The following is a 23,452-nucleotide window of genomic DNA, read 5'->3' as shown; positions in this document are numbered from 1 at the left end:
ATCTGCTGTAAAAAAATGATTAGAGGAAGTTCTCTAAACAGAAAGGAAACAATAATAGAAGAAAGTCTGGAACATAAGGAAGGAAGAGCCCAGTAAGTAAAAATATGGGTAAATACAGTGGACTTTCTTTCTCTTAAGATTTCTAAATTGTGTTTGACAGTTGAAGCAAAACTTACAACACTACTTGATATGGCTCTAAATGTATGTAGAGGAAATATTTAAAACAATTATCAACAAAGGGAGATAAAGGAACATAAAGGGAAGTGAGCTTATGTACCTCACATGAACTGGTAAAACAAGGATACCAGTAGACTGTGATACATTATATATATATATATATAATATATATATTTAATATAATATATAATAAAATACCTACAGCAGCCACTAAAAAACCATACAGAGATACACTCGAAAACATTGTAAATAAATCAAAATGGAATTCTTAATAGAATGTCCAAGAAACCCACAGTGAGACAGGAAAAAGAAAAAAAAGAACATAAATTGGTAGAGCAGATTTTAAAACTTGATACAACTCTATGCAGTCTGTAAGAAACTCATTTCAAATATGATGACACAGGAACATTGAATGTAAAATGATGAAAAAAGATAAATCATGCAATCATTAATTAAAGGAAGGGAGTGGCTAAATTAATATCAGATAAAGTAGACTTCAGAGCAAAGAAAATGACAGAGACACAGAGGTTATTATATAATAATAAAAGCACCAGTCTATCAAGAAGATCTAGCAATCCTAAATGTATGTGCACCTAAGAGCAAAGTCATAAAGTGTGTGAAGAAACTGACAGAACTGAAAAGAGAAATAGACAAATTCACAATTATAGTTGGAAGCTTCAATAACTTTATCAACAATTTATAGAACTAGACAAAAAATTAGCAAGAATATACAAAAACTCAACAACAATTTTAACCAATAGACTTTAACATTTATAGAACCCTTCACCCAATAACAGCAGAATACATTCTTTTATAGTGCCCATAGAATGTACACTGACATAGACCACATCCTGAGCTACAAAACAAACCTCAACCCTTTAAAATAATTAAAATAATATAGAGTACCTTCCCCAAATATAATTGAATCAATGTTGAAATCAATAGCACAAAGATAACAGGAGGGTGGGCATGGTGGTTCATGTCTATAATCCCAGCACTTTGGGAGGCCAAGGTGGGTGGATCACTTGAGCTCAGGAGTTCAAGACCAGCCTGGGCAACAGGGCAAGACCCCATCTCTACAAAAAATACAAAAATTAGCCAAGCATGGTGATGTACACCCGTAGTCCCAGCTACTTGGGAAGCTGACGTGGGAGGATCACTTGAGCCTGGGAGGTCAAGGCTGCAGTTAGCTGTAATTCCACCACTTAACTACAGCCTGGGTGACAGAGTGAGACCCTGTCACATTTTAAAAAATAAGTAAATGAAAAAGATAACAGGGAAATCTGCAAACATTTGGAAATTAACACGCTTCTTAAAAAAATTCATGTTGGTCAAAGACGAAGTTTCAAGGGAAATTTTTAAAATACATAATAATTGAATGAAAATGGAGACATAGCACATCAAGATTTGTGGGTGACTGCTAAAGTATGCTGGGAGGAACATTTATAGCACTAAATGCATATATTAGAAAAGAGGAGGCCAGCACGATGGCTTATGCTTGTAATCCCAGCACTTTGGGAGGCCAAGGCAGGTGGATCACGAGGTCAGGAGTTCAAGACCAGCCTGGCCAAGATGGTCAAACCCCGTCTCTACTAAAAATACAAAAAAAATAGCTGGACGTGGTGGCAGGCACCTGTAATCCCAGCTACTAGGGAGGCTGAGGCAGAGAATTGTTTGAACCTGGGAAGCAGAGGTTGCAGTGAGCCTAGATTACACCACTGCACTCCAGCCTGGGTGACAGATCAAGACTCCATCCCCCACCAAAAAAAAGAAAGAGAGAAAAGTGTCCAACCAATAATCTAAGCATCCCCCTCACAAACCTGTAAAAAACAGTGCAAAATAAATCCAAAACAAGCAGCACAATGAAATAATGAAGATAAGAGCAGAAATTCATGAAATTGAAAACAGAAAAAAATAGGAAAAATATCAATAAAAAAAGAGCTGGTTCTTTGAAAACATCAATAAAATTGACAAACTTCTATCTAGCAAGACTGGCAAAAGAAGGGAGAGAAAGAAATCACAAATTAATAGTATCAGGAATGAAATAAAGGTGTCACTACATATTCTACAGATATCAAAAGGATAATATGAGAATATTACAAAACAACTCTACACAAATAAATTTTACAACATAAGAGAACTTGGCCAACTCCTTGAAAAACAAACTATTATAATCACCCAATTTGAAACAGATCTCTTGAATAGTCCCATAACTGTTAAGAAAATTAAATCTTCAATTTTAAAACATCCAAAAAATAAATCTCCAGGCCCAGGTAGTTTCACTGGAGAAATCCAGCAAACATTTAAAGAAAAATTAACATCAATTTTACATGATCTCTTCCAGAAAATGGAAAAGGAGGTAACACTTCCCAATTCATTTTATGAAATTAGTGTTATCCTGATGATACACAAACCACAGAAAGACAGTACAAAAAGGAAACTACAGATAAATATTCATCATAAATATAGATGCAATAATCCTTAACAAAATATTTTCAAGTAGAATCCAGCAATATATAAAAAGAATTATACACCATGAGCAAGTGAGGCTTATTCCAGGGATACAAGGCTAGTTCAATATTTGAAAAATAAATGTGCTGACAAGCAAAAGAAGAAAAATCACATGATCATATTAGTTGATGCAGAAAAAAAGCATTTGATAAAATTCAACACCCATTTATGACAAAAACGCTCAGAGAAATAGGAATAGAGAGGGACTTTTTTAACCTGATAAAGAGTATATATAAAAAACCTACAGCTGACATTGTATTTAATGGTTAAAGACTCTGTGTTTATTTCCTAAGATTAGGAACAAGGTAAGGATGTGCACTCTCACCACTGTTATTCAACTTAGTATTGGAAGTTCTAGACAGTGTAGTAAAACAAGAGAAGAGAAGAAAAGAGAAGAGAAGGGAAGGGAAGAGAAGAGAAGAGAAGAGAAGAGAAGAGAAGAGAAGAGAAGAGAAGAGAAGAGAAGGCATATATATGGGAAAGAAAGAAAGAAAGAAAACTGTCCGTATTTGCAGATGATATGATATTATTATCTATGCAGAAAATTCCAGGGAATCTACAACATATCTCCAGAAACTAATAAGCAAGTTCAGCAAGGTTGAAGGATACAAACTAACATACAAAAATTAATAGTGTTTCTATATACTAGCAATGCACATATGGACATCAAAATTTAAAATATCGTACTATTTACAATTCCTTTAAAAAAAACTGAAATAGGTGAAAATCTAACAAAACGTGTCCAGGGCTTTTATGCTGAAAGCTATAAAATGCTGATTAAATTAATCAAAGAAGATTTAAAAAAATGGAGAGACATACCATGTTCATGGACTGGAAGACTCAACATGGTAAAGACGTCCATTCTCCCCAAATAGATACAGAAGTTTAACCTGATTCCTATAAAAATCTAAACAAAAAGTTTGTAGATGTCAATAAGATTATTCTAAAATTTGCATGGAAAGACAAAGGAACTAGAATATCCAAGACAATCTTAAAAAACGAAGCTGGAAGTCTTATACCACTTATATAGACATCAAGATGTATTTAAAGCTACAGTAATTAAGAGAATATAGTGTTGGCACAATGGTAGATGGAAAGTCCAGAGACAGGCCCACACATATATGAATACTTGAATTTTGATAAAGATGGTACTGCAGAGATAAGGACAATGTTTTAAGTAATGGTACTGGGTTGAATGGATATTTATATGGAAAAAATATATATAAATTTTGACCCCTATCTTACACCAAACACAAAAATCAATTCCCTATTGATTGTAGATCTAAACGTGAACAGCAAAACAGTAAATCTTCAGAAAATAATAAAGGAGAATTATCTTCATAACCTTGGGTAGGCAAAGATCTCTTTTTTTTTTTTTGAGGCAGAGTCTCGCTCTGTCGCCCGGGCTGGAGTGCAGTGGCTGGATCTCAGCTCACTGCAAGCTCCGCCTCCCAGATTTACGCCATTCTCCTGCCTCAGCCTCCCGAGTAGCTGGGACTATAGGCGTCCGCCACCTCCCCTAGCTAGTTTTTGTATTTTTAGTAGAGACGAGGTTTTACCGTGTTAGCCAAGATGGTCTCGATCTCCTGACCTCGTGATCCACCCGTCTCAGCCTCCCAAAGTGCTGGGATTACAGGCTTGAGCCACCGCGCCCAGCCGGCAAAGATCTCTTAAGACACAAAACCCACTAACCATTAAGGACAAAATTGATAAATTGGGTTATGTTAAAATTAGGAATTATTTTTATCAAAAGACTGCATGTAGACACAGACAAGCAAGACACAAAGGAGAGAATATATTTGCAACACAAATAACTAAAGATTTCTCTAATCATTAATTTCCCCATCTATAGGATTACAGGAGGTAATATATCTAAGAGGTTGGCACAGTGCCTGGCACATAGGGAGTGTTCCATGAAGTTTATATTGCTTCTGCTGTAACTGAGTCATCCAGGCCAAGGACTGTACCTCAAAGCACTCCCAGGCTGACAGTCTCTCTCCAGTTTTTGACACTCTACAAAGAAGTCAGAAGAGTTTCCTCAGCTCTTCTTTTACAAACCAGTGTTGAAGACATTTCCTGAGGAACACTTTCATCCCCCCCAGCTGCAATCCCTATGCAGACTCGCATGCTAGATTGTAAATAACATAGTTGAAGCATTACAAGGCACCAGTGGGGAGGATGAGAGTGGGTTTTCATCTCAGATGAGTCAGCTCACGTGGTGGGAAATGCCCCAAGAGTGCTGAAAGCAGGAGGGAGGAGTGGCTTGTCATGGGGAAGAAAGCCTCTCTTCTCCCAAACGCTATATCATCTATCTTCACAGCTGCCAGGATGCCCAGAAGTATGGAACAGGGGGTTTTCAGTATGATTTCAAAAGACTCACTTCGTTCCTGCAGAGACAGGCCCAGAAAAAGCCAGGGAACATCCTGACCTGCAGAAGGATGAGTGGGCATTTGGAGTAGGCCAAGACCCAGAGGCCAGCCCTCAGGGGGGACACCACAGTGGTATGAATCCCCACCCCTTAGCCAGAGAGGCAGAACTTTTGAAGGACTTGGGTTTGCCTCTAGCTACCCACCTTTCTTTTCTTGCTCCCCAGAGAAAAGACACAGAGTCTGGAAGCCTCAGAGCACCAGTATGAAGCCAGGGGTGCTGACAGCAAAGGCCCTGGGAAAAGCCCACCCCATCATTCTGAGGGACAGCACCCGGCACTATCTGCAAGCCTTCCCATAGTTTACAGAGCCTGTCTACACCCTTCCCAGCATCTGATCGAGTTACAGCCCTGTCGGCCAAGAACTATCCTTACCCCCATTTGACAGGTGTCCAAGTTGAGCCTCAGAGAAATAAAGTGAACTATCCAAGATAGTTCTCAGATGAAGGTCTCATCCCACTACCACCATCAAGTTACCAATAATAAGGATGATTCTTATCCTTTTTGAGCATCTCTTGTGTGCCAGACATATGACTAAGGGCTTCACCTCCATTAGTTTGTCTTCAGAACAACCACAGAAGTAGGTGAGTATATCCCATTTTATAGACCCAGAGAAGACAATAATAGTAAGAAATTATACTTGGGGCAGATACTGTTTGAAACACTTTAATATTTATCAACTCACTTAATGTCCTCAAACATCCTGTGAGAATAAGTGCAGTATCATCATCTCCATTTTAGAGATGTGGGAACTAAGGCTCAGAGAAGGCAGGTGCATTGTCTGAGGCCTCACAACTAGGAAGTAGCAGAATAGGGACTCGAAGCAAGGATTCTTCCCACTATTTTGCATCTGTGGCATTCCAGGTGATTTACCCAAAGTAACAGGTCTATGGGATGTTGAAATCTGATTAGAACACCTGTCCAAATGAAAGCCCAGAATCTTCCCACCCAGCTCTCATGCAGAGAGAGGGACTGGGGTCCCTCTGGGTAACATGGTTTGTCACCTTTTCTCCTTCTAAGAGCCACCCCCCAGAGAATGAGCCCCCAGAACCAGGATGCGCGGAAGCTGACCCCTGTGTGGTGGGAGCAGGCCAGGTAGGGCTGACAAAGCTGGGACGCAACCCACCAACGGTCCTCTGCCAGTGTTCCGCCTCCGTCCGCTGCTCGCTGGCTAAAACCAGCCCCAGACTCTCCTTCTCTCCCTTGGCCCCCATTGAAAGTGTTGGATGGGAAGCAGCGAGGAAGTCAGGAGGGACAGAAGGTCCTCAGCCCTTGTCTACCCTTCCAGGAGGGGGAGACTGGTGGGGGGTGTGGTAGAGGGGTGCTGGGCAGAGGTTCTGGAGTTGTGGGAAAGGGGTAACCTAGCAACCACTGAGGTCACTGTCACAAAGCAGGCAGACTTGCACACAGAACCCACAGCCTTCCCCTCAATTTGTCCTCTTGTTCCTTCCTGCTGGGATAGCAGGGCTTCTTGCACACATGCTGTAGCGGGCACTGCCTTGGTGAGTCCAGGGACCTCTTGGGAGAGGAGATGGACACTGGAGAGCCCAGAAGGGCGGAGGTAGAAAGGGAAGTTCTGTGGCTGGATTGGTGGGAGCCCTCAGACCCCTCTGCCTGACCAGCTAGAGCCCCAGGGACAGACAGCAGGGACAGAAAGCTCTGGACAAGGCAGGCTTGGCCTACTAGAGTCCCTGTCGGCCTCTCTACAGCTGCTGTGGGTTATGACCCCCAATGGCTTATTAGATCAATTTAATGGATCATATCGAACATTTAAGAAATGAAACCAAAAATGGGGTAAAAATATCAGTGTGCATCATATGTAGTACTGATAAATATTGCTTCAGGATATTATTGTTTTAGTTTCACACACACATACAAACCCGTGTGTGAATTGGGTCATGACATAAAGAATTCCTTACTGTCATTACAGCCAAACACATTTGCAAGTCTCTGTTCTAAAGAGTACTTTTTCCCATAGGCAGGAGGATTTGGGGCTTCCAGATACCCTGTTCTCAAGATTGTAACATCTAAGTACTCTAGAGCCCAGTCCCTGACATCAAGGATGTCTGAAGCTTCCTTTTAAGGAGAGAAAAGATCAGCAAACTGTGAGTCAGACTGCCTGGGCTCTGGTTCTTTCTGTGTGACCTCAGCAAGTCTCCCCTGTTTCCTCCATCTCAGACAACACCAACTCATCCCACTACCTGACGAAGGCTGGCATTGGGAGATCTCTGGGGTCCCTTGCAGATTCTGTGACTCTGAGGGTTAATTCTCAGAATGCACTGATGTCCTGTCCCAACCCCATCCCTAGCACTTTGGCTAGATATATATATTCAGGTCCAGAGATTTAATCACAATTCTTGGTTTTGACACCTATCATCTTTCATCTATGTCATTTAATTAGTTTATTTAATAATATAATAAACACAAGCAAATACACCACCAAAACCAAGAACAAGAACATCACCACTAACACATCTCCTTACATGCGCTTCTCCTGCACACCTCCCCTCCCCGCCTTCCCTTGGAAATAACCACTGTGTGAATTTCGTGCTTAGCATTTCCTTGTTTGATGCTGTTGTTGCTATTTTACCGCATGTTCTTGATCATTTTGCTTTGCTTTTAAATTTTTATTTTTAGAAAGGATCTCAGGCTATGTGGTCCTCTGGAACTTGTGGTCCTCCAGAACACACATAAACTAAACCACTTATGAAAGAGAAATAATATTTTTGTTTGTTTGTTTGTTTGTTTGTTTTTTGAGACGGAGTCTCGCTCTGTCGCCCAGGCTGGAGTGCAGTGGCCGGATCTCAGCTCACTGCAAGCTCCGCCTCCTGGGTTTATGCCATTCTCCTGCCTCAGCCTCCCGAGTAGCTGGGACTACAGGCGCCCGCCACCACGCCTGGCTAGTTTTTTGTATTTTTTAGTAGAGACGGGGTTTCACTGTGTTAACCAGGATGGTCTCGATCTCCTGACCTCGTGATCCGCCCGTCTTGGCCTCCCAAAGTGCTGGGATTACAGGCTTGAGCCACCGCCATAATATGTTTAAAAACACATCATTTATACAGTTTAGTAGTTACTTTATATTATCCACACCTTATATATAGTGGATGACAACAATTGTGTTGTTTCAAATGCATATATCTTGTTATACTGTAGCCTATTAATAGTAATTAATAAAAAGCAAATTGAGTTAATAAGATTGCATAAATATAACATCCCAAAACCAAGAACTGTAAGGTTTCTCGTACTGATTATAAGATTCATTCATGTTGTTACATGTAGCTGTGGCTCATTTATGGCTCATTTATTTTCATAGCAATAAAGTATCCCACTGTCTGAATGCACCACAGCTTACTTATCCATTCTTCTGCCATCAGACATTTGGGTTGCCACTAGATTTTTGCTATTTTGAACGGTGTTTGTATGAATATTCTTACAAGTAGCCCCTGTGGTACGTCTGTGAGAATTTCTCTTATACCTGGGAAAGAAATTGCTGAGTGATACAGCATGCAAATGCTCAATTTTATAAGATGTTACCATTTCTCTCTCCAAAGCGCCTGTTCCTGTTTACACTTCCACCACCAGTTCGTGAGAGTTCCTGTTCTGCATCTTCAACACTAGTATTAAGTGCACTGGCCTTTAGTCTGTTAGAAAGCATACAATGGCTACAGATGTTCAATTGGCTGAATATTCACTGATGAGGTGAGGCTCCAAATGCCCACCCTGCTGACTGAGGAGGGCTTGGGGTAGGGCAGGGTGGAAGACAAAGGTGGCCTTGGGGGATCTCAACAGATTAGGAGTCCAAGAGAGGTGGTTCTTACTGAACTGCTGCTGCCAGTCAGCCAGACCCCCCAATGGATCCTCAGGCCCAAGTTAGCCCAGGTAATGGGCTTTGCCCCTCCTGGGCAGGGGCCAGAAGCACTGAGCAGAGGAGTTCCAGGGGTTCTCAGCAGGTGATTTCCTCTGTCACTTGGGAGTAGAAGAGGACAGCTAACTGCAACTTTCAGAGAAGGTTTGCTTTATTTCTTTAAGCCCCAGATCTCTTAGAGGTGAATGGAGAATGGAACAGGAAACTCAGGGGCCAGGTCAGTGGAGTCCTCAGAGGGTCCGGGGGCAGCACACCTTGCTTAGCACATCCAGAGTCCATCTGTACTCCAAAAGGACTCCCTTCAGCCAGGGCCACCGTGAGAAGGGCATGCAGACAGCGATCAGGCAGGTGGTTCCAGCAGGCCTCTGGTGGAGAGTGGGCCACCTTTGCTGATGTTGACCTTCCTCCAAGGGCAGATGCACAGCGTCCTCAGGAAGGGGAGGGGTGCGGGTAGAGGACAGAGGACCTGAGCTGGCTTGTCTCCAGCAAAGCAAAATAGAGCTTGAAGCTTCCCTCAGCGTCACAGCCCCAGTAGCTGCTGCATCATCTCTTCCTTTCCTAGGAGGGACCCCCATGGGAACAGAACTTGCTGGTCTGATCTGGCCTAAGCTTCAGCTCTGGCTTCTGGACGCTGAGTCTGAGCCAAGGCCGTTCCTGAATGCATGCGGGAGGATGGCAGCCTATAGCTGGCCTCTGGCTATCCATAGCCTGGCTTGGGGGAGGCCCTTGCTGGGACCAGCCCCATCCCCAGGGATGTATATACGGTGACTTTGCTCCATCCTGGGTATTTTGATGAGTAGGTGGGTCTGCAGCTTCTCTTTCTGGTTTCAGATATGGTCTCTGGGAAAAAACTGGGGTGCTGGAAGAGTCTAAATTCCCTCAAATGGCTGCTAGCTCCCTGATAAGGAAGTCTAACCAGGACAGGATTGTACCAGTTGGGAAAGGACTCTGGGGGAGGCCTAGCTTGGTGCTATGGGGGTGGTGGTGAAACCCAAGAAACCAGATTTCAGAGCTCCTCAGGAAGGGGCCTGTCATAAGCACTGAGCTCTGAGCCCAGGTGGGCCCACTGCCAGAGGAGGCTCCATTAGCTTCTCCTAAAACCCCCTCCTTCAGTCCAAAGGCTAAGCTGAAACCCGAGAAGAAGTCAGGACGCAAGCCAAGGAGCCCTGGGGACAGTGGGCCACAGAAAGAACTGGTGATCCCAGGGATTGTGGATTTCGAGCAGATCCGCCGGGCATTGAGGACCCCAAGCCCCAAACTCCTGGTACCTACTGCTTTGGACGCCTCAGTCACCACTCCTTCTTCTCCCGGCACCACCCACACCCTCAGCATGTGACCCACATCCAAGGTAGGGCCCAGCTGGTTGGGGTGGGAGCAGAGGGAGTATCACAAATTGGTCTTGAGAACTGGGAAGGAAGAATTGATGGCAGAGCCCACTTCCAGGCTGGGGCCCAGAGACGATAGGGGCCGGGATCCCAGGGCTGCCAAGAACCCAGCCAGGACTGCACTTGGTGGGCAGGAGAGAAGCCCTCCAAGGGTGGGTGACAGGTTCCCTACAGGATTCCCCTGACTGCTGGGTTCTCCCATTTTACAAATCAGAGAAAGGGGTAAGTTCTGTCCTGGAGCAATGCTCTGTTCTCTAAGTCCTCTAACTTAGACCATGTCAGCCACTCAGCCACCCAGCCAGCCATCAAATATTTCTTGAGTGTGAACTATGGGCTAGGCACTTTTTTAGGCCTTGGGGATACAACAGTGAACAAGACAGACATGGTGGCCGCCCCCCTGGACTGACCTCCAGTGGGGAGGGATAGGAGATGGGGAAGGTGTCAAGTGCCCAGGCTGCAGTGGGAAGATTGCTGTTTTAAAAGGTGGTCACAGAAGACATGGCCATTAACATGACGTTTGAGCGAAGGACTACACAGGAACTGTGCACACAGCAGGGGGAAGGATGTCTCAGGCAGATATATCAGCAAAAACAAAGGCCGGAAGGCAAGAGTGCTCCCACTCTGTTGGAGCAGCAGCAAGGAAGCAGAAGACGGTCTGGCTGGAATAAAGCAGGAGAGGAGAACGGAGAAGGCATCAGGGAGACAGTGGGTCCAAGTCAGCTATGCATCTGGGCCACTACTGTCACCATTAAGCCACCTTCCTGAATCAGCTGGAGCCCTTGGAAGGCTGAGAGCACGGAAGTGAGATGTTTTAGCAAGGTCATCCTGGCCTCTGTCTTAACTGTGGCTTGGACCAGGGGCTAGAAGTGGAAGACTCCATGGCTCTATCCTGGAGATATGTGGAAGGTAAAGTCAGTAGGACTCGGTGATTGATTAAAAGCGGAGTGAGAGGAAGAGAAGAGGCAAGACCGACTTAGATTTTTGGCCTGAGCATCTGGGAAACTGGAGTGCATTGACTGAGACAGGGAAATCAGCGGAAGGGCCCCTGCAGGCTTCGAGGGAATCAGGGGTTTGGTCTTGGATGTGGGAGATGGGTGACGTGAGATGCTTTCTAGACCTTCAGGTGGAGGTGCAGGGGAACAGTCAGATCTGGTGTTCAGGGCAGAGACACAGACGTGAGAGCCATTCGAGAGGGGGTGTTTTAAGTGGTGGGCCTGGGTAGGATCACCAAGGAGTCCATGTAGGTACAGGAGAGAAAAACCTGGAGACAGGTCCCTGGGGACCCCAAGATTAAGAGGTTGAGAAGATGAGAAGTCAGCAGAGGAGATGAGGAGAGGTAGTGAGCCGGAACAAGAGTGAGGGGTCCTGGCACCAAAAGGGAAGTGTTTCAGGGAGGAGAGAGCAGCCCTGCTAGGTCCTCACCAGGCCGGTCTTCAAGCCTCACTATCAATACTGATATAATAATCACCCAGGGTTAGCCAGAAGGGTCCTCACGTGTAAACGGCCCCCACTACCTCCAGGCCACCCTGCATGCAGCCTTGCACAGGCTGACTGATAGCAGTTTTCTGTAGAGGGTGTGGCTCAATCTCTTTCCCTGTGATGTGAGCCCGGGCCTTGCCCATCACGAACTGTGACTTAATGGCCTTGCCCCAGCATTCTCATCTTTAAGCTGCCTACCTACCCCTGTGTACTCACATCAGCAGTTTGTTGCCCTGTCATGGGAAATCAGAAGATCCTCGGGACTGGGGGCCCAGGAAGCCTAAGTACTTGTCTCACCTCTGCCCAACTCACAGTGTGGCCCTGAACAGGCCCTTCCCCTGTCCATTCTAAGTTCCCCCTGTGGGTGAGGTGGTCTCTGGTCTAGGTGGTTGCAAGGCCCTCCCAGCTCTGATAATCTATCAGCCTGTGGTTACTGGAAGAGGTGGAGCCGGAATCACCCTGCCCTTCAGCCTCTTCCCAGCCTCCTGGAGCTCTTAAGGTCCACCTAAGCCTCCCTTCCCACAGCCTCTAACCCTTTGCAGATCTCACCGGGAAGCCTGTTTGTGTCGTCAGGGACTCTCCAGCCCCCTTGCCTGAGTCGACTGTCTTTTCCGGCTGTCAAATGGGGATGCCAACCATCTCTGCCCCCATTGGAGACCCACAGTCTAATCGGAACCCCCAGCTTTCTTCTGGTGGGTACTTGGACCATACCTCCCTCTACCCTGGGGCTCATGCCTCTCCCCAAGGCTGCCTCCCTTGGGTGGGTGCCCAGAAGGAAAGGGCCATCGCTCTTAGGTCAGTGAGGTCTGTTGAGGGAACCCACTTTTTCTCCCCTTTCCTTGGACAGCCTAATCTCTGCATTACTCCCCACCCAGCAAGTCCTAGCCAGCAGAAATGCACCCCTGCTTGGATCTGAGGTGCTTGAGGAGTAATAACATGCAGAGGGCAAGCAGATGTTGAGCCTGCAGTCGTGTGACTGGCAGCTGTAGGCCAGAATGCTATAGGAAATATTTAGTAACTGGTGTGCTCAGGCCTTGGCCAACCAGAACGATCAGCCGCAGTGCTGGCTTGGCGTTCCAGAGGTCTCCACTCTGCCCAGCGTTATCCTTTCCTTGACTGAGGTGCTGGAAGCCAGTTTGGTGGGGACAGGGGAGAGATCCTGGAGAAGGGACTGGGGCTGCCGGTGCAGAGCAGACAGACTTGGAAGGCTGGCTGCCGCTCTCTTTGCCACCCTCTCCAGGAATTAGTTCGATTTCTTAGTAACAGGCTCATTCGTATCTCCTCAGCTTCAGTCTTGGCCTCAGGAACCTAAAAGAGACCAAATTAGATGAAACCATGTGCATCTTGGCACAGGTAACCAAATGTTCTCCAACATCCTCTAGAAATGCACAGGCTAGGACATCAACATCAGCCCTTGCTAGAAGGAAAGCAACGCCCCACCCCCGCACCCCACCCACTGCCACAACCACCACCCATGGTGTGAATCCAGAGCCTTCTCCCTCCAGGGCACTGCCTGCCCCTTTCCCTTTAAGATCCAGGCAGGGAGGCCAGGAAGGAGAGCAGACTCCTCTACCAAGACCTGGTGGCACAGGGAGGGGAGGAGGGCCCCTGACTTCAGTTGGCAGGACCTTGTCCCCTCCTCCAGAAGCCTGGAAGAAGGAGTTGAAGGACCTGGCTTCCCGGGTGGCCTTCTTCACCAAGGAGGATGAGCTGAAGAAGAAAGAGGTGGGTGCGGAACACAGGAGCTAGTCTGGGAAGAGGTGAAACAGATCCTTCTCTGAGTAAGGAGAACCCTCCCGAGTCAGTTCAGCCTACCAGAGGTGGGGTAGAGGGGACTGATTCTTACAAACATCGGGGGAAAGGTCACAGTGAGGGAGAGAGCACACCTAGGTGGAGAAATCCAAGCAGGGGTTTTAGGACAGGCAGCACTTGGGGGCCTGCGATATCTAAGTGAGATGTTCACAAGGGGACTGAGGAGTTCCAAGCAGAGGCACCTAGCACAGCAGCTCAAAAGCTGGCAAACTCAGGGCATTATCAGAAACCAGACTATAAGTGGGCAGCAGTGGGAAAGGTGGCAGGGGGGTGGGTGCAGACTTTGAATGTAGGGAGGAGCAGCTTGTTCTTAATCTCCAAACTTTTTCGTGTCTAATCACATAAGGAGCAGAGAATCTCAGAAGGTTTTCAAACATGGTAGGGGTGACCCCATGGGTGCCATTTGATGATAAAACAGTAAACTCACCTGAGAGGCAGCTCGAAGGTGACTGGAATTGCTCTTAGGACAGTCTGCTCCTGCCCCTTGTCTTGGGCAACCAGAGTGGGCAGGCAGAGGCCCGGCTTCTCATTCCTGCTCACAGCTAACTCACTGTGGCACTCAGGACAACTCAGCTAAGCTGTCTGCATCTCTGTTTTCCTATCTTTAAAATGGGGGGAAGGATACTACCAGTCTTGCAAGAGCAGGAGGTCTCAGGCCCCAGGCCTCTCTGGGACAGACCTGGGGGCAGCTGAACTGGGAATTAAGGTAGGCGGTGGGCCCTTGCTGCAGGATGCTGTTTTCAAATCTCTGATGGCTATGGGGAGGAGCAGCAGGGAGGACCTGCGTGGGAGGAAGAATGAGAACCACCTGCAGGCGTCCAGCGATCGACCCTCCCTTACTGAGTTCAGGAGGAAGAGTTTTTGCTAGTTTGAGCATGATAGCTGAGAGTGGAAGGGCTGGCTGCCAGAGAGTGGGCTGGGGATGCCCAACGAGGGGGTCTAAGGCAGGTGGCAGGGAGTGAGTGGCGGAGCTGGATGATACCCTAGGACCCTGGCAATGCTGTGATGCTGGGATATGGGGGGCAAAGTGCCCTGGGGATTGTGACCCGGCATCCTGCTCCTCTCTTCCCCTCGGCCCTCTTCCTCCCCTCTTGCTGACTGCCTGAAGTCTCTGGCCACTTTTGTCCCAGCAGGAGGAGGAGGAGGAGGTGCCTCTGCGGGAGCAGGGCGCAAAGTACTCAGCGGAGACTGGGAGGCTCATCCCCGCTTCCACTCGGGCTGTCGGCCGCCGCAGATCCCACCAGGGCCAGAAGAGTCAGTCTTCCAGCAGAGATGAGGGAGTCCAGGCCTTCCTCCTTCAGGATCAGGAGCTGCTGGTGAGGACCCAGTTCTGCTCCCAGGCTCCTGGCTCTCCATATTAGGAGTCCTACAAACCGCTTTAGGGCAAGGCCCCTCCCAGGGATACCGATGCCTAGGACCGTTAAGACCAGAAAACTCCAGCCCTGGGGAGCCAGCAGCCAGGGCTATGACCCCCTGCTGCCTCTAGGTTTCCATGTGAGTCCTTGCCCCTCCCTGGGCCCTAGTTCTGTGATCTATCCACTGGAAACATGAACGCATTGCTATCGAGGGTCCCTTCCTGCTGTGGCATTTGCTGAGTTAGTGAAGGGAGCTGCAATGGTGGGTTGAAGAAGGAGGTCCTGCCCACCACAGCAGGCCACACCCCACAGCCTAGACGGCTAGGCCCAGCCTGGTGTCCACACTCAGAGAGGGGCCGGGCTTGTGCTTCAGTGAGCACCGAGCCCACCATGCTCATGTTTCCCCAGCAAGGCCTGAGATGAGTCCATGCCTCATCCCGGTGGGTGAAGGCATCAGAGGTCCCTGTGAAAATGCATGGATGTCCTCCAAGAAAGGCCAGAGGTAGAGCCAGCATCCTGCCACCTTCCTTGTGACCAGTGCTGTCAGGCACACACTCCCTCTGAAACTTTGCCACAGTGCATCCAAGTGGATAGAGCAGACAGGGCCTGGCACCCCCATGCCATGGATGGGGAGGCTGAGGCCCTGCCAAGTGATAGTCCATGGGCCAGGTCCCCTGAGACGGAGCAGCATAGCCAGGACTAAGGTGCTTTCTCCACCATAGGGCAGCCTCACCTCGCCTGGAATTAGGTTCTCGGGTCCTGTGGGGAGGGGGCACAGGGCAGGTAAGTTGGATACGGAGAATGGAGAAGGGCCCAGGGGCAGGTCAGGGTGGGTTAGCATGGCGGGTGGGCATCTGGGGATGAGGGTGGGCCCCTAAGCAGGCAGAGGCCTGGGGAGAGGCCCAGCCCAGATTCCACTCTGCTGAGGATGAGGCTGACCTGCTGGGGACCAACAGGCCCCTCCAGGTCCTAGGTGACTGACCCCCAAGAGCTGAGGGGGCCTCACTTCCCTAGGACTCCAGGCTTCCACCTTTCACCTTGGGCCCCAACTCCAGCCTGCCATAGCTACAGCCACCAGCAGCAGTCTGGCCTAGGGAGCCCCCATAGCCCATCCGAGACAGAGCTGGATCTTTTCCTGATGCTAACTGACTGGGGAATGCAGGGGAAAATGAGCCCAGAGGTAGCAAGATGTCAAAGGCTAAGGATGCAGCAAGGAGCCAAGCATGCCCACAGCTCTGCAGGAGGGAACCCGGTGCTGAGCAGTTTGCAGAAATGGCATGTGCTGCCCCTCAGGCTGCTCTCTGGGCTTCCCCCACCCCTTTTCCAACATCCCCAGACTCTGGGACTTTTGGGGTGTGGCATACCTTGGGGTTCCTGAAATCCCCACACCAAGGCCCTGGGCATGTGGGATTTGGTGTGTCTCTGAGGAGCTGACTGGCCAGCTCTGACCTTGGGCTTCCCAGTGAGGGGCCCTAGAGAATAACCAGCCAAGCAGGCTTCAGGGATGTGGGGTCCACAGAGCCTTCCGCTGAGGCTGCGTTTTACCACCAGCTTCTGCTAGCATCCCCTCTCAGGGCCTCGGACTCTCCACCTGTCCAGCAGGAAGGTTAAGAATCTTCCTCCCGGACTGTCGTGAGAGAAAGTCCTCTGTTAAGTGCAAAGGCCAATGTGGAGGAAAGGCATGGACTTCGTGGGAGCAAGTTTAGCCCAGCAGACACCTCTGAGAGCCCACTTTGGGGGAAGGGTCCCCTTGGTGCCCTCCAAACCTACATGTGCCTGTACTCTGTGCCTGTACTCCTGGCTGGAAAGTGCTGGCCTCCTGCCCACAGGTCCTGGAGCTCCTGTGTCAGATCCTGGAAACAGACTCGCTAAGCGCGATCCAGTTCTGGCTGCTCTACGCTCCGCCCAAGGGTGAGGACACAGCCCTGCAGTGCTGTCTCAGTGGAGGCTGCCAAGGTCCTGCCCTTGATCTCTGGTTCTGCAGTACTCAAGTGTCACTCAGCTCCCACCCTGGAGGGGGCCTTCCACGGAGGCTTCTCTAGTTGGTTAGCCCCAAAGTAAACCTTCCCAGCTGGACAGCATCTCTGCTTCCTCCTCCCCAGTTCCTCAGCAGGATTTCCTTACCCTTGCTCCTTACCTCAGCTCCTCTTTCACACTGACCCCAGGCCTAGACACCGGGGAGGAAAAAATCCAAAGACTGTACTTAGCAGACACAGCCCCTCACACATTGCAGTGGGAGACCCACACATACAGGTGCAAGTGTACACACATAGGGCTACACCTGTGTATACACATAAACACATAAATACACACATGGACACACTGCGACAGTGGGTGGGGGGTGCATCTGAGTAGAAGGGTGAGGAGTGATGAGAACCAGGAAGCTAATTGGAGAAGACTTCCTGGACAGGAGAGTGAAGGAGAAGAAGGAGGAGGAAAGCAGGTCCCCAGTAGACTTCCCAGCATGGGCCTGGGGATATGGTGGGCAGGAGGGCTGGGCCAGCTAGGGCTGAGCACAAGGCATACACATCCTTATGTGGCAGGACAGGGATGTGAAAGGGCTAGGGGCTCTGCACACATGGGCCAGGAGAGAAGGGGGAGCTCTCCTGAGGGGACCCGAGGGCAGAAGGTGGGATGCTTAGAGAAAGCTGCCCTGGATGGAGGCCCTGCTTCTGGCCCCACCACAGGGGCAGGAAGGGGGCTGGGGGCTGAGGACTCTGCCCCCGGGTTGTGCTTTCAGAAAAAGACCTTGCTCTGGGACTCCTCCAGACAGCAGTGGCTCAGCTCCTTCCCCAGCCCCTAGTCTCCATCCCTACAGAAAAGCTCCTAAACCAGCTCCAAGATGTGCACCAACCTCCTCAAGAGAAGCAAGAGCCACCCTGCAGGTGGGCCCCCACCCCGCCCCCGCCCTTCTGCAGCCTTCTGTCCTCCCACGTGAGGCCAGTGGGACCTGGAGGAGGGAGCCTGGCGCTGGCCAGGGCCTGGGCTGACTGAGTCTGTCCTGGAGGCAGAGGCTCAGCCCCTCCCCCAGGGACCTTCTAGTGCTACCCAAGCCACTTCAAGGCCGGCACAGCCAGAGCAGCCCCCAAACTGCCAGGGGTGGGGAGACCCCAAGGGGGCCACCAGTGTCAGTTTTAACCAGCTGGGCTGGTCTAGCCACATCTAGCCCTTCAGAAGCTCTTTGGTCTATGGGAAGACATGAGTGGAGACAAAATGCTAACGGAAGGCAGTGCTTTTATACTAGTACTAAGTGCCATGGTGGCTGGAAGAGAAAGATTAATTACAAACTGGGGTAGGCCTCACAAAGCAGGTGAGTGGAGCCTGAGAGTCAACAAGGCCACACGGAGCAGCAATAAGTTTGCCTGACACCGCTGGGTGTTCCACAGTTTTCTAGTCCATCCAACAACCCACTGAGGCAGTATTAGCTCCATTTTACAGATGGGAAAACTGAGGCTCAGGAACAATAGAGTGGCCTTCCCAAAGTAACCTGACTGGTCAGCAGAAGGGCTGGGATTCAGACTCGAACCCGACTGACTCCCAAGGCCAGCAGCACTCAGAGTCGCCCTGGGAGTTTGTTAAAAATGCAGACCCCTAAAGATTCTAACGTAGCAGGCCAGGGTGAAGCAGGGTGGCCTGTATTTTCAACAGTCACCTGAGTGCTTCCAACTGAGTTTGGGAAAAACTGATAGGAGGGGTAGGATTTGATTGAGCAAATGAAAGCGTGGGAAAAGGTCATCCTGGGAAGTGGGACCAGCCAGGGCGAAGGCATGGAAGTCAAGAAGGTACACAATTGGGGAATGCCAAGTTTGGGGTGTCTGGAGCATGGGTGGGCTTGCTGAGAAGAAGCAAGGGTAGGGGTGAACTGAGGTTTCTTGAAGGCATGGGTTCTTGCGTGGCCTTGGACTTGGTGTTCCCTTCCATTCTGAGAGAGCAGAGGAGGAACGGCATAGTGAGGAAGACAGGCTCCGCTGTGACCTTGGGCAAACCACCTCCCAGCTGCGATCGTCAGCTTCATCCATCTTTCAAAAGAAGCCCCTCCCAGAGTTGTAGGGAGGGAAAATAACATCAGGCACATAAAGAGGCAGGGAGAGATGTAAAGCCCAATACAAGACAGAAGAGCATCTTTCATACTTTTAATTCATTCGAGACGCAGGGTTCTTGTCTTGCCCACTCAAAGGGAAGTCCACAAGGAAACCAGTGGAGCAAGTGAGTGAGGGCTAGGGGAAGGACTGGTGCAGAGTCCATGCCTTGTCGCTCCAGGGACAGGTGGGCCTTGCTTCCCAGTGGAACTAACTGCAGACAGCAGGGCCGCAGTAGTCTGGGTCTGGCCTGGGGTGACACAGGAAGGCCACCTGGGTGCTAGCCATGGACAGATGTTTTCTGGTCCTCCAGGAGGGGTGACTCTTGCCTCTCCCTGGAGCAGACAGCTGACTGCACCTGCACCACCTCCCCACCTCCCTGTCTCCCCTGCCACCTGTGGGGTCAGGTTTCCAGCATGACCTTCCCAGCCCCTTCTTTGTATTTGGTCACAGTCAATCCCCGAAGAAAACGAAGATGTCACCGTTTTCAAAAAGTGAAAAACCAGGTAAGATTCCAAGTAGTGGGTCATTCGGGGGGGTCACCAAGGCCCACTCTGGCTGGATTTCTCAGGGGATTCCAGTCAACTTGGAGATGAGTCCCTGCCCAAGGAAGCTGCTCATTTCATCTATTCATTCACTTATTCATATTCATTCATTAACAAATATTTATTGAGCACCCACGATGTGCTGAGCTCTGGGGATCATTGAAGAAGAATTCAGACAAGTTCCTGCTGTCACGGAACTTATATCCCAGCAAGGAGGAATACAGACAACAAATTAAAACACCTGGGGAGGAGTGGCGACAGATACTGTAAGGAGAATAACAGGGCTCTGTGGTCAGTAGTGAGACAGACTGGCAGGTGGGGAGAGGGCTCCTAGAGCTGAACAGCAGGAAAGATACAGCTCTACCCAAGTCTGGGAAGAACCAACCAGCAAAGCTCCCACCTCTTGGTGTGCTGGTGGAAAAGCAAGCAGACCATGGTGGCTGGGGCCTTCTGGGTGAGGGACAGTGGTAAGGAAGGGATGAGACAGGTGGGAGGAGATGGCCCGCGGTAAAGGCCAGGTGTGTGCATGGGTGCATAAGGGTTATGAGCAGGGTGCGCTTGCCCCCTCTGGCTACTGTGTGCAGCATGGACTATGGGGGACAAGAATAGGTGAGGGAGACAAGGAGAGGCTGCTGCAGTCATCCCAGTGCCTTAGACTAGAGTGGAGGGCGGGGGTGGCAGCAGGCTGGAGGGGAGAGAAGAGGAAACCCATCCTCAATGTATATTATTCTCCCTGTTTAGACCATCAAGAGTCCAGAGTGCCTGGCAGAGGGGCACAGAGTAGGTATCTCATTGATATTTGTTACTTGGATGTTGAAAAGAGAGGTTGGATTCCATTCGCTCCATTCCTCTCAGGTTGGATTTCCTCCTCAGTCACTAGCAGAGCTGAGAGCAGAAGCTGGGCATGACTCAGGCCTTCCCCTTAGCACTCACACATCCACACATCCACACATCTACCTGCAGCTCCCAGGTGGGGGCCCCACCTTCCCGGTCCTCTCCTGCCTGCTGTCTCTCCTCCCACTAGAGTACATTGGAGAAGCTCAAGTCCTCCGGATGCATTCAAGCCAGAACACAGAGGAGAAGACATCGAAGCCGAGGGCAGAGAGCTGAGGGACCCTAACACCTTCCCCTGTCTTGCTCAAGAGCAGCCCTAAGGGTTCAGGGGTGTTTCTGTCTCCACCACCTTCACAGCAGTACCTGAATCCCTACCATGAAAAGTCTACTGAATAAAACCTGTCTTCCCTGGGAAAGGATAGTTCTGCTTTCCTAGCAGTGGGAGGCCTGTGCTTGGGGTCACTGATTCCAGGAGAGAGATGGGCTGTACGGAACCATCCCCACTCCCCACTCCCACGGGAAAGCCCAAGTGCTACCTCCACTTGGGGCTTCCCTGGTTCTTTTATGTTCTAGAGAACTGAAGGGCAGATGGCAGTTGGGGCACCCTGAGAAAGGCGCTCTGCCCCTCCTGGAGCTAAGACACATAGGACTCTGGGTAGGATAGAGCAGAGGTCGGGGAACATGCAGGCCTCCTTAGAATGATCACTGTTGCCAATTACTGAGTTTCTGTTTTTGTGTGTGCTGGCCACAGAGGCAGCGACTTAGGTAAAAGCTGGTGATGAGCACATATGTGCTTTATATGCAGTACATATCTACATACATGCAGGTCAGACTTGTGCAAAGTCCTACAGTTTACTAGTGGCAGAGTCAGGATCCAAAGCCTGGATGTCTGGCTCCTAAAAACTGCATTCTGCCTGGGTGCGGTGGCTCATGCCTATAATCCCAGGACTTTGGGAGGCTGAGGTGGGCGGATCACCTGAGGTCAGCAGTTCAAGACAAACCTGACCAACATGACGAAACACCATCTCTACTAAAAATACAAAAGGTATCCAGGCATGGTAGTGGATGCTTGTAATCCCAGCTACTCAGGACGCTGAGGCAGGAGAATCACTTGAACCTGAGTGACAGAGGTTGCAGCAAGCCAAGATCATGCCAGTGCACTCCAGCTTCGGCAACAGAGCAAGACTCCGTCTCAGAATTCAAAACAAAACAGAACTGTATTCTACTGCCTTACCCATCCTAGCCAAAAGCTGTGGTTACATTTCTGAAATCATAAGATCTAGAAAAGACTCTCTGGGAAGTCCAAATGTCTTCCATGACATTTCTGCAAATTCCCTGGAAAATTGGGGTGGGAGGAGGCATTGAGGATTTACAAGGTCATGGTCCCCTGTGGCTCTGAGCTGCTATTTTACTGGCTTAGATCATGAAGTAAGTGGACTTAGTTCCATGGATTGTGGCTCCATTCTATTCTTGCAACACTACCCTACCTTACATTCACTCAGATGGATTCCATACCTCTGGGTTTTCCCAAATACTCCATTCACACAAAACTTTTCTGTGCAGCAGGCTTCAATCAAGATTAGTGGATGGATAGGGATTTGCTGTTAAGTAAACAGCTTCATGTTCAACATTAAGCCACCTTGTTTTTAAAGGCCCTCGCCCCTCTTCCACCGGGGTTGTCTCCCCAGTGGCAGTGCATGTAAGAATGTTGTGGCCATGTTCAGGAGAGTCTCTAGGCCCTGCTCCCTAAGGTGCTCCCTGTCCTCTTGGGTATCCGAGTGATTTCTCATTGGGGTCAGGATGCCATGGCCACTTCCTGGTCACTCCTAAGTTTTCTGTGTCTCCAGGCCCTGGAAGTTCTCTTCTCCCTTTCCCCTGATTCTCTCCCTGAAGTATGGAGACAGATTTTCCCTTTCATCTTTTCTCTGAAGGCTCTAGGTCCTTCTTGGGCCCCGTCTCCTTAGCCATGGAGGTAGCCCTTGTTCTTGGCTGTCCAGGAATGTGAAACCTAGCACTGTCCAACCAGAACCCCCCATCCCTTCGCACAGTGAAGCAACCTCATTGTCTAGGGTGATTCCTAAGGTTTGTTGTCTCACAGACAAGGAAATCAAGGACACGGACACACAGAGAATGAGGTTAAGAGTGGAAGTTTTAATAGGTGAAAGGAAGAGAAGAGCACTCTGCTGCAGACAGGGGTCCCAGAGAAATGGGTTGCTGGTTCCATGGTGAAATGCAGGGGGGTTTATAGATGAGGTTGAGGAGGCGGTGTCTTATTTACACAGAGTGGGAAAGATTGGTTGGACCATGTGTGCCTTTGCATAGGGCACAAAAAACTGGTTAGGGCTAGGTGTGCCACTTGCATAAGGTGATAATTTCTGGCCACCCTCACTCTAATCTTTTATTACACAGGACTCTGCCTGGCCTGTGCCATGTTGCCCATTCCTTTGCTGTACACATGATAACAAAAAAAGGGAAGATGGAGCCTCCATGTTGGACATGCCTGGCTCCCAGGTAGTCCTTTTCTATTGGCACAGCTGCCAGCAGTATTCCCGTGTACAAGCTTCCAGCTTGCTTATCTATGCTTGCAGCTCGATTTTTCAGGCTGCTCTTTGTTAGAAAAAAAAAATTTATTGGACTGTTTTTTGTTAAAAGGGAAGCTCTGCCAAGGACTCTTTTGCCCTCACTATCAGCCTAAATAATTTCTTTCTACCTCCTGTATCAACAGGACCGGTCACGGGTAGGATAAGCATGTAACCCAAGCTGGGCCAATCACATTCTGTCCTTGGAAATGTTTTTTGTGGGGGAAGGAAGGTTGGAGTTTCAGAGGATTCCATCATTGTTCCATGGGGACAAAGTCCTGGATATAGTCACACTCAAGGCTCCTGATTCTTCTCCACCCTTCCCCATATGTGAAGCAATGAAATTCCTTCTCCATCCAAGAGTTGATTTTTATGTGTATTTTTCTACATAAAAGTTATCATTGTA

General features: G+C 49.1%; 1 protein-coding gene across 1 annotated transcript; it reads left to right on the top strand.

The window, feature by feature from the left end:
- Window positions 1-6,498: 6,498 nt before the first annotated feature.
- On the top strand, window positions 6,499-20,886 carry TBATA (thymus, brain and testes associated). The gene is given in 12 exon segments (XM_033209117.1): window positions 6,499-6,615; window positions 7,092-7,218; window positions 8,665-8,812; window positions 10,092-10,219; window positions 10,222-10,326; window positions 12,385-12,534; window positions 13,488-13,567; window positions 14,785-14,970; window positions 16,839-16,920; window positions 17,750-17,894; window positions 19,542-19,594; window positions 20,658-20,886. Coding segments are annotated over 10 exon segments (1,056 nt in total). The 5' UTR covers window positions 6,499-6,615; window positions 7,092-7,218; window positions 8,665-8,771; the 3' UTR covers window positions 20,744-20,886.
- Window positions 20,887-23,452: the final 2,566 nt, after the last annotated feature.

The sequence above is a fragment of the Trachypithecus francoisi genome, unplaced genomic scaffold, assembly GCF_009764315.1.
Source record: "Trachypithecus francoisi isolate TF-2019V2 unplaced genomic scaffold, Tfra_2.0 Lachesis_group9, whole genome shotgun sequence".
NCBI classification, from domain to species: domain Eukaryota; kingdom Metazoa; phylum Chordata; class Mammalia; order Primates; family Cercopithecidae; genus Trachypithecus; species Trachypithecus francoisi.
The sequence above is the reverse complement of the archived record's forward strand: the minus strand, read 5'-3'. Positions and strand labels throughout refer to the sequence as shown.